The 12,061-nt window shown below is 35.8% G+C and overlaps 1 protein-coding gene across 4 annotated transcripts in view; it reads left to right on the top strand.

Annotated features, from left to right (window-relative positions):
- Positions 1-12,061, top strand: part of HELZ (helicase with zinc finger) — a 141,723-nt gene that overhangs the window by 22,687 nt on the left and 106,975 nt on the right. For all 4 annotated transcript variants that reach the window (XM_032457042.1, XM_032457039.1, XM_032457040.1 and 1 more), the window contains 2 exons: positions 120-347; positions 2,684-2,720. In XM_032457042.1, coding sequence (XP_032312933.1) covers positions 138-347; positions 2,684-2,720 — 247 coding nt within the window. In that variant the 5' untranslated portion in view covers positions 120-137. The remainder of the gene's footprint in view (positions 1-119; positions 348-2,683; positions 2,721-12,061) is intronic.

Here is a 12,061-nt window from a genome sequence, read left to right as displayed (position 1 = left end):
AGGCTGGTTGAGAGTAACTATTCAGATAGATAATTAAGCCAACTGAGATAGGGATGGGGCTAGAATTTATAATTAATAAGGTTTTAAACTTACTACTTGTTCTTTCTTCCTGTCTTTAGGATTTTTGTCCCTGAGTCATGGAAGACAGAAGAGCTGAGAAGGCATGTGAACAAGCGTGTGAATCACTCAAGAGGCAGGACTATGAAATGGCCCTCAAGCACGGCACAGAGGCCCTCCTTTCTCTTGGCCAGTACTCCATGGCCGACTTCACAGGGCCATGTCCACTAGAGATAGAAAGCATCAAAATCGAGAGTCTTCTTTACAGAATTGCCTCATTTTTGCAACTGGTGAGTAAACACTGTCAATAAATGAATGCTGAATCACGTAAAGTGACCCTTCTCATTGAGTGGGGACTTTTGTTGGTCACTCCCCCTACAGATCACCAAATCCTGGGTTGAAGAGATGAGTGAAGTGGCTGGTGATTGCTGAATATCTTTGATGGCAAGCAACTGTGTTTTTAAGCCTTGAAAGTTTTACTGTTGCATAGCATTTTGGATTATTCACTCATTCAACAGATATTTATTGAGTGCACTGTGTGGTGGATGCTGGTCTAGGTATTTGGTACACGTTGGTGAAAAAGAAAGAGAAAGAGAAAGAGCCCTCCTTCATAGTACTTTTTCTAGTAGAGGGACAGGCAATAAACAGTAGGCATTGTAAACACTTTAGATTCACACAAAGTTCCACAAAGTCAGCACAAAGTTCCTGAGGCAGAAGCATGCCTGCCATGTTTGAGGAAGAGCTAGGAGGCCATTGTGCTGGAGTAAAGTACACAAGGGCGGAGGGTGACAAGGTAGATCCTGTGGGGCCTCCAGGTCACTGTAAGGACTGGTTTCTGTTCTGCTTGAGGTGGGGAGCTATTGTGGGATTTTGAGCAGAGGAGTGGCATGATCTGACTTAACAGGAATTGTCTGGCCTTTGTGTTGAGAATAGACTGTAAGGATAAAGGGATAAGAATAGATACAGGGAGACTAGTTTGGAAGCTTTTGGAATAATCTGGGCCAGAGACGAAGTGGCTTAGACCAACATGGTAGCAGCGCGGATGGTGAGAAGTGGTTTGGTTCTGGTTATAATTTGAAGGTATAACTAAGGATTTCCTAACGTATTGAAGGCAAGGAGTGAGAGATACGGAGCAGTCACAGTTTACTTACTCTGACTTTTTTTTTTTTTTGTCTGAGCAATTGGAAAAATGGAGTTTCTTTCCACTGAGGTGAGAGGGCATAGATGGGGAACAGGTTTTATGGGGAAGAGTTCATTTTAGACATACTGAGTTTGAGATGTCACGTAGATACCCAGCTGGAGATGTTGAGTAAGCAGTTGCAGATGCGGGTATGAAGTTTGGGGGAGAGGTCTGGGCTAAAGATGCTAACTAAAGAGTCTGTGGCCTTTAGATGATACATAAAATCTTACACTTGGGTCAGGCCACCAGGGGAAGGAGTGTAGATAGAGAGGAGGAGTGGACTGAGGACTTATTCTTGTGGAACTTGTGTTAAGAGGTTGAGGAGAAGCAGCAAAGCAGCCTGAAGAGCAACCCATGAGGTTACGGAAAACTAAGACAGTAAGGTGTCCTGGGAGCCAGGGGAAGAGGGTCTGCAAATTAGGGAATGTTCAACAATGTCAATGGCTGTGAATAGAGTCCTGGGAATTCAGAGTTGACTGAGAAATGACAGTGTGTCTAAATGGGTACATGTAAACGTATCTAAGTGGATACAAAGGAGATCATTGGTGAGCTCCGTGAGAGCGGCTTCCATGCAGAGGCGGGTGAAAGCCTGATAAAAGAGAGTTTAAGAGAGAATCAAGGAGGGGAGGATATAGCTCAGAGTGTGTGCCTAGCATGCATGAGGTCCTGGGTTCAATCCCCAGTACCTCCATTAAAAATAAATAAATTAAATAAATAAATAAATAAATAAATAAGTAAGTAAGTAAGTAAGTAAACCTAATTACCTCCCCCGCCAAAAATAAATAAGTAAATAAAAAAGAGGATCAGAGGGAAGGAATTTAAATACATAATAGAGACAATTCTTGAGCCGTTTTGCCCCGAAGAGGCATAAAAAACTGAATGGTAGTTGGTGGGAGAAGTGAAGTCAAGAGAAAGATTCTTTTTAAATGAGAAATAAGAGCCTGTTTGTTTAGAGGACTGAACCAACAGAAAACAAAAAACTAACGAGAAATAGAAGGGCCTTGCTGGAGCAATGTTCTTGAGTAGGCCATGGAGCAGATCTGCACGGGCGGTGGGAGGGGCCGAAGACAGGACCAGGGTGGTTCACCTGGTAACAGGGGGAAGGCAGAGAGTGTGCTGGGAAGCGGGTGGAAGGGGTGGTGACAGTCTCTGGGAATTCTCTTCTCAGCGCTTCAAGTTGACTCAGTAAAGTCATTAGCTGAGAGTGAGGATGGGGGAAGAGATTCTGGTGACTTGAGGTTGGAGAAGGTGAGAAGGAGTGTAAGTGGCCCAGGGAAGCGCACTGTCATGTCTAGTAGAGTACATCCTCAACCAGCTTTGCTCTGTGAATATTAACTTTGCAACATTCACGATTAAACTTTGAAACAAAGCTGAGCTTTCTGATAAAATCTGTTTTTAAGCAGCCCTTGAACTGCTTAATTTTATCTCATATCTTTTATTTTGCAGAAAAACTACGGGCAAGCCGATGAAGATTGTAGACATGGTATGTTTAAAAGCAGGATTCTTTTCTGCTTTGCAGATTTTGAATTATTTAATCAAGCAATATTTAAGATTTGATTTTTTCATGTACTAATTTCAAAAGTGATTATAATATTTAAAAAACCTACGTTAACGGTGGTGACTAGTGACTAATTTGGATGACGACTTTCCTGCTACGATGGGTGTACACGTGAACACTGTTCCTAGTCATAAGTGTTAACGTTGCTGTCACTCCCTTGGGACATTGATAATGCCCTTTAAAGGTCTGTGTATAGGATTTTCAGTCAATAAAGAGCCATATTTTAAGAACTGTAACACACATTGATTCAAATGTTAAGCTTGGATAAATTGAAAAGCTGGGCTTCTGCCTCCTAAAATGTTTTGCTCCTTCAGTAGAGGATTCCCCTTAGAGAGGAGAGTGATTAGAATGCTCTTTAGTGCTTTTTCCTGTTTTCTTTCGGGCAGGGAATTGATTAGTAAGATTCTTGCTCTTTGCATACTCATAGAGTAGGAATCCTTTTCTTGGTGATTGCTGCCAGTTCACTAGAGTGAATCAGGGAGTGAGTGGGAGAAGGGTTCAGTGTACATTCTCACACACTTTGCTGGGATTTTTGCACAGCTCAGTGATTTGGATAATACAGTTTTCAGTTATCCAAATTGGGGGGGGGTGTTGAGGTGTTTAACATAAATTTTTTCCCTATTTACTCCTTTGTGTCAGAACTTTTAAAAGTATAAGCTGTTTTTGTTGTAAACCTTACAAAACAATCTTACCAATTCCTGTGGCATATTGAACATAATTTAACCACTCATTAAAGATTCTGCGACCTCTTTGTGAACATTGTTTCGTAGAATTGTATACTTTGGGAGTTAATTGGCAATTGAGAGAGTTCTAGTACAGTCTTCCATTAAAAAAACTTTACATCTATGGATAATTAAAAATTACCAACAAGCAAGATAATGATAAATCAGATAAAATAGAGGAATCTGAAGAAGGGAATCATTTCCCTTTCCTCCCCATCTGAAGAAATCATGTTATTAGCTTGCTGTATCTTCTTTACCTTTCTCCACAGTGATAAACACAAATGCTACTAATACATAGATAAGGTTTTTCCTTTAAAAATTAAAAAAGAGTCATATGATCATCACAAAGCAGTTTGCTTTCTTCTGTACCAATAGATCATGGATATCTTTCTAAGTTAACAATACATCAGCCCCAATTCCTGCTTAATATTACATATTAAATATGTGCCATAATGTATTCAACTATTCTCATGTTGATGGACATTTAGGTGGTTCGAGTTTTCTAGTTTGTCATAGTCCATCCTATAATAAACATATATGCTTTCTTACCGTTGCCTTTATTTCTGTAGGTCCTTAGTCTTAAAAGTTGGTTGTCTAGACTTATTTTAATAGACATCATTAGATTAGTTTCAAATGCACACAGCCATCAGCAGGTGAGAATGCCCAGTCCCTGTGATCTCACTAACACTGAAGCCTCTCAGTCTTGCCATTTTGACAATCTCATGTGTGAGAAATAGCCTCTCTTTCTTTAATTTTCACTTGCTTGAGTATTAGTGAGGTTGATACTTCTCATTTGGGGACATACAAAGTCCCAGAAGATTAAATGAAAAGTCACAGAATAAATACTATTGGTGAAGGAGCATATGGAAAAATGTTGCATTTTTCTGGTAATTGTTTTACTTACTATTTTAAAGTTAGATACTATTTTACAAGCACTAAATTACCAAAATAAAAATTTAACCAGGAAACCTTGGAGGTGAAGGATAAGTCTGTTACCTGAATTGTGATCATAGTAATACAAGTGTATGTGTATGTCCAAACTCACCAAATTGTATACATTAATGATATGCAGGTTTGGTATACCGATTATACCTCTGTAATGTGGGGAAAAAGTTTAACCAGTGTCTGAGATCAGGTTATAGTGAAGTGACTGTATGCTTGTGGTATTGGTGGAGTATGAAGCGGAATACAGCTTGGTAGTATGTTCATACGTCTGACCCACTAATCCCATTTCTGGGATACTGTCCCAAGTAAATATTCCAAAAGAAGGGAAAAATTGTTTGTGGAATGGTGTTCATTGCAGTGCTGTGTGGAAGAGCGGAAAATTGGTTAGCTTGCAGTAAGGTTCATTGATTACATTCTGTGCATTCCTTGTTATCATTTATGTGACAAGTAAGAACGTGGAAGTGCTTACTTAAATGTGTATAAAGTTGTTCATTTGAAGTCAACATTTGGGAATATTGCCCAAGTTTACCTGTATATATTTGCTAGTTGTAGAGTTCTACTTTTATGTGTAGTTTTTTTCATTTTCACCTTTTTGTAACTTTTCTTTTTTAAGTTGAAGTATAGTTGATTTACAATATTACATTTGTTTTAGGTGCACAGCAAGGTTATTTTTATATAAGATAAAATACCATGTTTAGACAATCAGTTAGTGATAAAAAGCAGGATGAGAATCTCAATCTGTGTTAATTATTACACTGCTTTGTAAACTGGATAGCCTGAGCAGCTCCTTCCTTACTGGCCCCAGACTTATGTTTGCATTTTATGTACTACAGCATTGTGTTAGTGTCTGTTCCCTTACTGTCAGGCTGTCACTTCGCATTCCTTGCAGCTCTCAACATGCCTCATTGCAGCTTCCCTCCCCCTCTTCTCCACTTGCTGCGTCTGACCTTCTGGTTTCACTTTCTCAGTCAGGGATAGGAAATCAGACAGGCAGTCTTTGTCATGGAGTTAAAAAACATTAAAAAAAAGTTTTTTTATTATGAAAAATTTAAAACATACAGGGAAGTAGGGGAAATAGTATAATAAACATTCATATTCTTGAAACTTGGATTATAACCTTTTGCCATATTTACTTCATTAATTTTTCCTGAACTATTTAAAAACAATTATAGACATCATGATACTTATTCCTAAATACTTCAGTATGCATCTCTAAAAAATAAGGTCATAACTGTATAACCCTAATATTATTATTAACCTCATAAAATTGACCATAATTCCCAAGTGTTATCTAAAACCCAATCCATGATCGGATTTACCTGGTTGTCCCCAAAATGTTTTTTTAATGGCTGATTTGTCTAAACCAGAAAGTAATCAGAGTCATAAAATTTAAAAGTTGGAATTCTACTTAAATAAGGAATAGATTAAGTGAGGACTCAAGGGCATCTGGAAAATAAACTACACAGGCTTTAAGTTCATGGAGTTTGGTGTCGTGTTCTGGATAATGAGGGTTGCCAAGCCAGTGACCACTGGGTAAGTGAGGTGGTGAAGTCTGTTTTCATTATTTGAACTTAGGTTGTGTTTGGCACAACAGGAAAACTTTCCTAAATAAAGATTCTTTTTCTACCTTTGACGTATTCATCATATAGGAAACTCACATTTTTTACACTGACAAAATGGAATGGGGTAACTGGAGAAAGTGAAATCAAAAGATAGTCTTAACTAAAAGAGTATTATGCTACATGTAAAATATAGGTCAAATTCAATCATTATATACATCAAAAAATATTTTTCATAAGGCTGCAAGATTTTTAAACCCTAGCTGAGAGTGTCATTAATTTAAGAAAGTAATACAAACGAAAGAGTTTGGGGCATCTACTGACATTTATTATGATACTTGCCCTGTGAAGTAAATGATTCAGTAACCAAAAACCCCTGTTGAATAGATGCTGACTGTATCAAAAAAGACAAATTGATACATGATTGATTGAACCTTTTACATTTTCCTTCTCTGAAGAGTTTTGATTAAATAGATTTTATGGCAATTAAAATTGGGGGGAAAATAGTTAATGGGGTAACTATTCAGAATTACGTCTGAGTCAGACCCTCTGAAATAGGTTATTTTATTTAATCACATTGTAATATCATTCCAGTTATACAGGTGAGGAAACAGACTTTGTGAGATCAAGTAACTTGCTTTAGAACACAGAGCCATTCTAGAGTACTGTGGTTTTGAAGTGAGGCCTATCTGATCTGAAAGGCCATGTGTTCCTTCTCTTTACCCTGAGCTGCTGCCTGTGTGTTCTTTAGGGTTTTACAGACATTATTCTGTTTGGTATGATAAACTTGGTGGGGGGAGGCAAACAGGTATTTTATATTCCAGAAAGAAAAAACTGAGGCTCAGGATCACTTAGATAACCATTAGTAGAGTGGGACAAGAATTTGTATCTTCAAGCCTCTAGTCCATCCAGTTTTCCCTGTTGACTAGACTTTTAAATAGGGATGCAGTCCAATAATATTTCTTAATTACTTGTTCTTTAGATCCAGTTATAGGAAATGTTTTTTTTTAATTTCATGTATATAAACTTTTATTTCTCCAACAGGAATTAAAAGAAAAAAAACATTTTTATTTGGAAACATAGATTCACAGGAAGTTGCAAAAGTAGTGCAGAGAGGTCCCATGTACCTTTTCCCCACTGGTTACATCTTACGTAACTAGAAAACAATATCAAAACGAGAAAATTGACCTTTGTTCAAAGAATATGTATAATTTTATGTCATTTTATCATGTGTAGATTCATGTAACCCCCAACACAAGTCAGGATGCAGAACTAATCCATTACAGTGAAGATCTCTCTTGTGCTACCCTTTATGGTTACACTCACCATCCGCCTTCCCACCACGTGTAACCCTTGGCAACCACTAATCTATTCTCCATCTCTGTAATTTTGTCATTTTGAAAGTAGTACGTAATGGAACCAACTGTATGTGACCTTTTTAAGATGACTTTTTTTTCCTCTCATCACGTATTGATATCCATCCAAGTTTTCGTGTTTATTATTGGTTCATCCTTTTTGTGGCTGAGTAGTGTTCCACAGTATGGCTATACCAGTTTGTTCTCCAATAGAAACCAAAGGCTTTCTGGAATAGGATTTTGACTTTCACTCTTCATTTCCCCATAATGCCTATTAACTATTTAAAGTAAAGTTCTTATATTTAAGTTGATAGGGATAAAAAGCTAAATTATAGAATACTAATTTTGGAATAGAATATAAATCAAGGAAGTGAGTGTTTATTTAATATATGAATTAAGTTTGAGGACTGTTATTCTCTTAGTATGCAGAGTCTCTATCTTTTTTTTTTTTTTTTTTGTATGAGTAGATATTTAAGTAAGCAATAGTCTTTTGACTTACTATCCTTTTAACCCAATTGCAAGTGTCTCATCATGGTTGTATGACTGTTCTAGGCCTTTTCTTATTTATGCAGGGTGTCACTTATGGTCATGAGTGACATTGTAAATGTACTTCATGTTGTTTTTCACTTGTGCAATAAATATTAGCATTAGTTTTATATTTACTGAAATTATACATGAAAAGAGAAGATTGAAAATGAGTGGTACCTTGCCTTATAAAATCTCAGTAAAAACTATACCAAAGTAGGGAACTAAAATTAAGAGTATTGTGAACACCTGAAAATACAGCCCTCTCCCATAGGGCCAAGAAAATAGTCAGGAGAATAGCAAAATATTAGAGTTTTTCTCAGTAGGCAAATTTTTTTTTTCTAAAGTAAGCAAATCAACCATGGAAACAATGAGGTAAGGGAATGCCTTAGCAGAGGCTTCTCCCCAGTCAGGCTCTCCTCTGAGAGCTTACGAGGGAGATGGCAAGATGTTGACTTCTGAAATTGACATGAAGGCGGTGGAAGACTTTTAAGATTAAAAAAATACAGTTAAATTGATTTTTAAAAATAGAAACAGCATCTCAGTTCAGTTATTGAACAGTTAACAGAGGTTAACTTTCCTGTAACTTAATAGCAAATGCATACTGGAAACTGAGATTCTTTATAAAGAGAAGGTTGAAGCCTCTGTAAGCAGCAGATTCTCTCTTGTCTCTCTAATGCACACACAGTGTAGGACAGGCTACTTTTGCAAATACCATTTTAACAGTGCCTTAAGTAAAAAGTTTATTCAAGCATATGTAGAGGAAATAAAAACCTTTTATGATGTTCTGGGGAACCAGATTTCAGGTTTGTTTTTATGCTTGTGTTATCAGCTTTTTACCGTGTATAATTATTTTATATTTGTATAGTAATGAAGAAGTTGAGGGCTATTCAGTGAATTAGCTCTAATATTTAAACTAAACACTGGAAATAAACCAGGAGAAATGACCTATGTTTCTGTAATGTGAAAACATCCAGAAGAAAGGAGTCCTGGAGTCTTTACACAGGACTGCAGCTGAAAGAAAGAGTACTTCCAGAAATACACAATTAGATCTTAGCTTTAAAGTTCGTTGCACACCCAAGGAGGCTGTGAAAGAGATAGAAATATTTTTGTGACCTGATTAAGGACTGAATACTGAAAGGAGCAAGAGCAAGGTGACAGGGATTGGGGGGTGGGTGGGAGGAGAGAATGAGAGAAAGTATATTTAGTATTTAAAGCTGGAGATAAAATATTCAGAAGCGGTCTCAGCGATACCTAATATTGAGTATTGTTAGGGCTTTTCATTTTCTAAAAGCATTTTATAAAGGAAACATTTTATCTGTAAAAGACCTTGGTAGGAAGGACATAAAATGCCACAAAAGCTGCAGCCCACATCTCTAAAAGCATTGTGTGTTGCAGTTGGAAGAAAAGAGAGGGCAGGAGTAAAAGGGCTGAGGCAGAGGAGAAGAATAGTGGGAAAAAAACCAATTTGGAAAAATGGGCACTAGTGAGAAGTTTGCCACAGAGTTATTCTGTTTCATGTTACACTTTTTGATACTCGTGACAAATGGACATTTTAACCTCATTTAGGTCTTCCACTGTTTGGAGTCTGTTTATATACCATCCATATACATTTGACAATTTCTTGTCAAAAATTAAATGGCTTATACTTAGGAAAGGAGTTTATTTATAAATTTATTTTATGTATTTATAAAATAAATCTATTTTCATTTTTCATTCAGTTCCTGATGTATTGGTTCTGAGAATGTGATTATATCCAAGCAGGGAATAAGTTCACTTTATTAATGTCTAAAGGATTTAGTTTAATGGTAATTTAAAAACAGGGAAATATACACAAAATGTTATGGTAACTCACAGAGAAAAAAATGTGACAATGAGTGTGTATATGTCCATGAATAACTGAAAAATTGTGCTGAACACTGGAATCTGACACAACATTGTAAAATGATTATAAATCAATAAAAAAATGTTAAAAAAAATTTCTTCTGAAAATTTTGGAAAAATACTACCCTGGTTAGGCTGTGCTCTTCAATAAAAGATTTAAGAAATAACTAAGGACTTGACGAAAGAAATAACATAGTATGGTCATGTTACTGAAAATGTAAAATACAGAAAAATACAGAGTAATACTCAACATTTCCTGAACTTTAAGCTTGTTTTAAATTACCTTTCTCATTGCAGGTAATTGTTTACGAGCCAGGGAAATTATATTTTAACTGTTAATCCTTTCCTTTTGATAGCCAGGGGCTATCAAACCCTTACAGAGGCAATTTTTATAGAAGCAGTTGAATAAATACGCCTTTAATATTACTCATTTTCTGGTCCAAAACATTCCAAGTAAGACGTATTTCAGATGTTTTATAATACACTAGGCTACACTTTGTTTTCTTTCAAGCCTTTTCAAGATATTAAAGATAATATGGGAACAGATTGGCAGAATTGCAGTTTGACTTTGTTATATGACACCGTAGCAGGATAGCTTTATCTATAATAGCTGACGGTTTCTTTGCCATAGTTCTTCATGTGGGATCCTGCAAGACATACACTGAATTGCGTTTAAAGACGCACTAGAAGAAAGTGCATCATTAATGCTTCTTGTCTAAAATTTTTAGAGAGGGGAAGGAGAAATTTAATTTTGACAAATATTGAGACATTCAAACATGAATGTAATGGAAGAAACTTTGCAAAATAAAATTCAACAAATACCTTTCAAAGATCTATGAAAGGTGTTTGTAAAATTTCATGCCATTTAATACACTTTAAACATAACATAGTAATATGAGATTGAAATATTCTTAGATTTTTTTCATTTCCCTGAAACATTCTTCAGCTCTTGACAACTAGTTTCTTCCTATCCCAGTTGCTGAATAGGAACTACGATATTTCCTCAGCCCTTCTCAATACTGTTTCTAATTATTAGAGGAGAAGGTTGCATCTAGGGAACTCTTACAAGGAGACTGTGCTAGATACTTTATATAATTAACACAATTAATCTCTACTACAACCTTATTAGGTAGCTACTCTCACCTTCATTTTATAGGGCATGAAACAGGCTTGGTGAATGTAAGTAATCCAGACTTTAGGAGGACTGTCATTTTTCCTCAAAGTAACTTTACTTGCATTGTATCATTTGATCCTTACAACACATTTTTACGTGTTTCAGTTTTACAGATGACCACACTGAGGGCCAGAGAGATAAAATGACTTGCCAAAGATCAGATCTGAATAGTTTTAGGAATTGTAAGATCTGAGGGAGATGTTGGCTTACTGTGGAATTTTGTTAAGATACTCAAGACATTCTTAACGATACATCATTGGAATTACTCACGTATTGAAATTGTCAGTTGAGGCGATGAGCGATGTGTAACGTGGATGGAGTGAGACAACAGGTTGACCTAAACTGAAAGTAATTGAATAAAATTCAATAAAGTAAATATATAGAAAGATGTTTATTGCAGTGTTATTTCTAATAGTTAAAATTGGAACTGTTCTGGAGCAAGGGAACAGAATAAATTAATTGATGTATCTACTTGATGAAACATTAGATAGGTAATAATATAAATATAAACACTCATAACATGGAAAATATCGAATGTATCAAGGGGAAGTAAAGCAGAATGAGGACTTAAGTTATATTTACATCACATAATCATGTGAAAAATTATGTAAATATTAATCAAAATTGGAAGAGAATATGAGTAAGTAAAAACAGTTTGTTGAGTGGTAAGCACATGGTGAGCTTCTATGTCTAATTTTATTAATGTTGTTATGTTATTTGTGCAATAAAAAATTGAACCATATAACAAAAGGATGTGTTCATCAATATGTTATGAACAAGCCCAATGGCCTTTAAATGCGGTATATTATACTGATACTTAAATAAAACATTTCCTTGAAAATAATTAGAAAAAAATGCAATTTCCAAAGTATTTTCTTTCAGCAAATTGTTTTCTTGCAAAGGAAGCTAAAGTGTGTATAAACTAAAAATAGAATCTTGGACTTAGCAGTAAAGACGATATAGATTGTTTTACCAGCTGAACCATTAGCAGTTGTGAGAAATTGTCTCAAATGACATGGCATAAAAATGAGTGTATTTTGTATTGTTAGAAATATGTGCTCCTTGTGATTATATTAAATTAAATCTGTAAACACTGGCAAAC

The sequence above is a fragment of the Camelus ferus genome, chromosome 16, assembly GCF_009834535.1.
Source record: "Camelus ferus isolate YT-003-E chromosome 16, BCGSAC_Cfer_1.0, whole genome shotgun sequence".
NCBI classification, from domain to species: domain Eukaryota; kingdom Metazoa; phylum Chordata; class Mammalia; order Artiodactyla; family Camelidae; genus Camelus; species Camelus ferus.
Note: the sequence above shows the minus strand (reverse complement) of the source record. Positions and strands in the feature narration are given on the sequence as shown.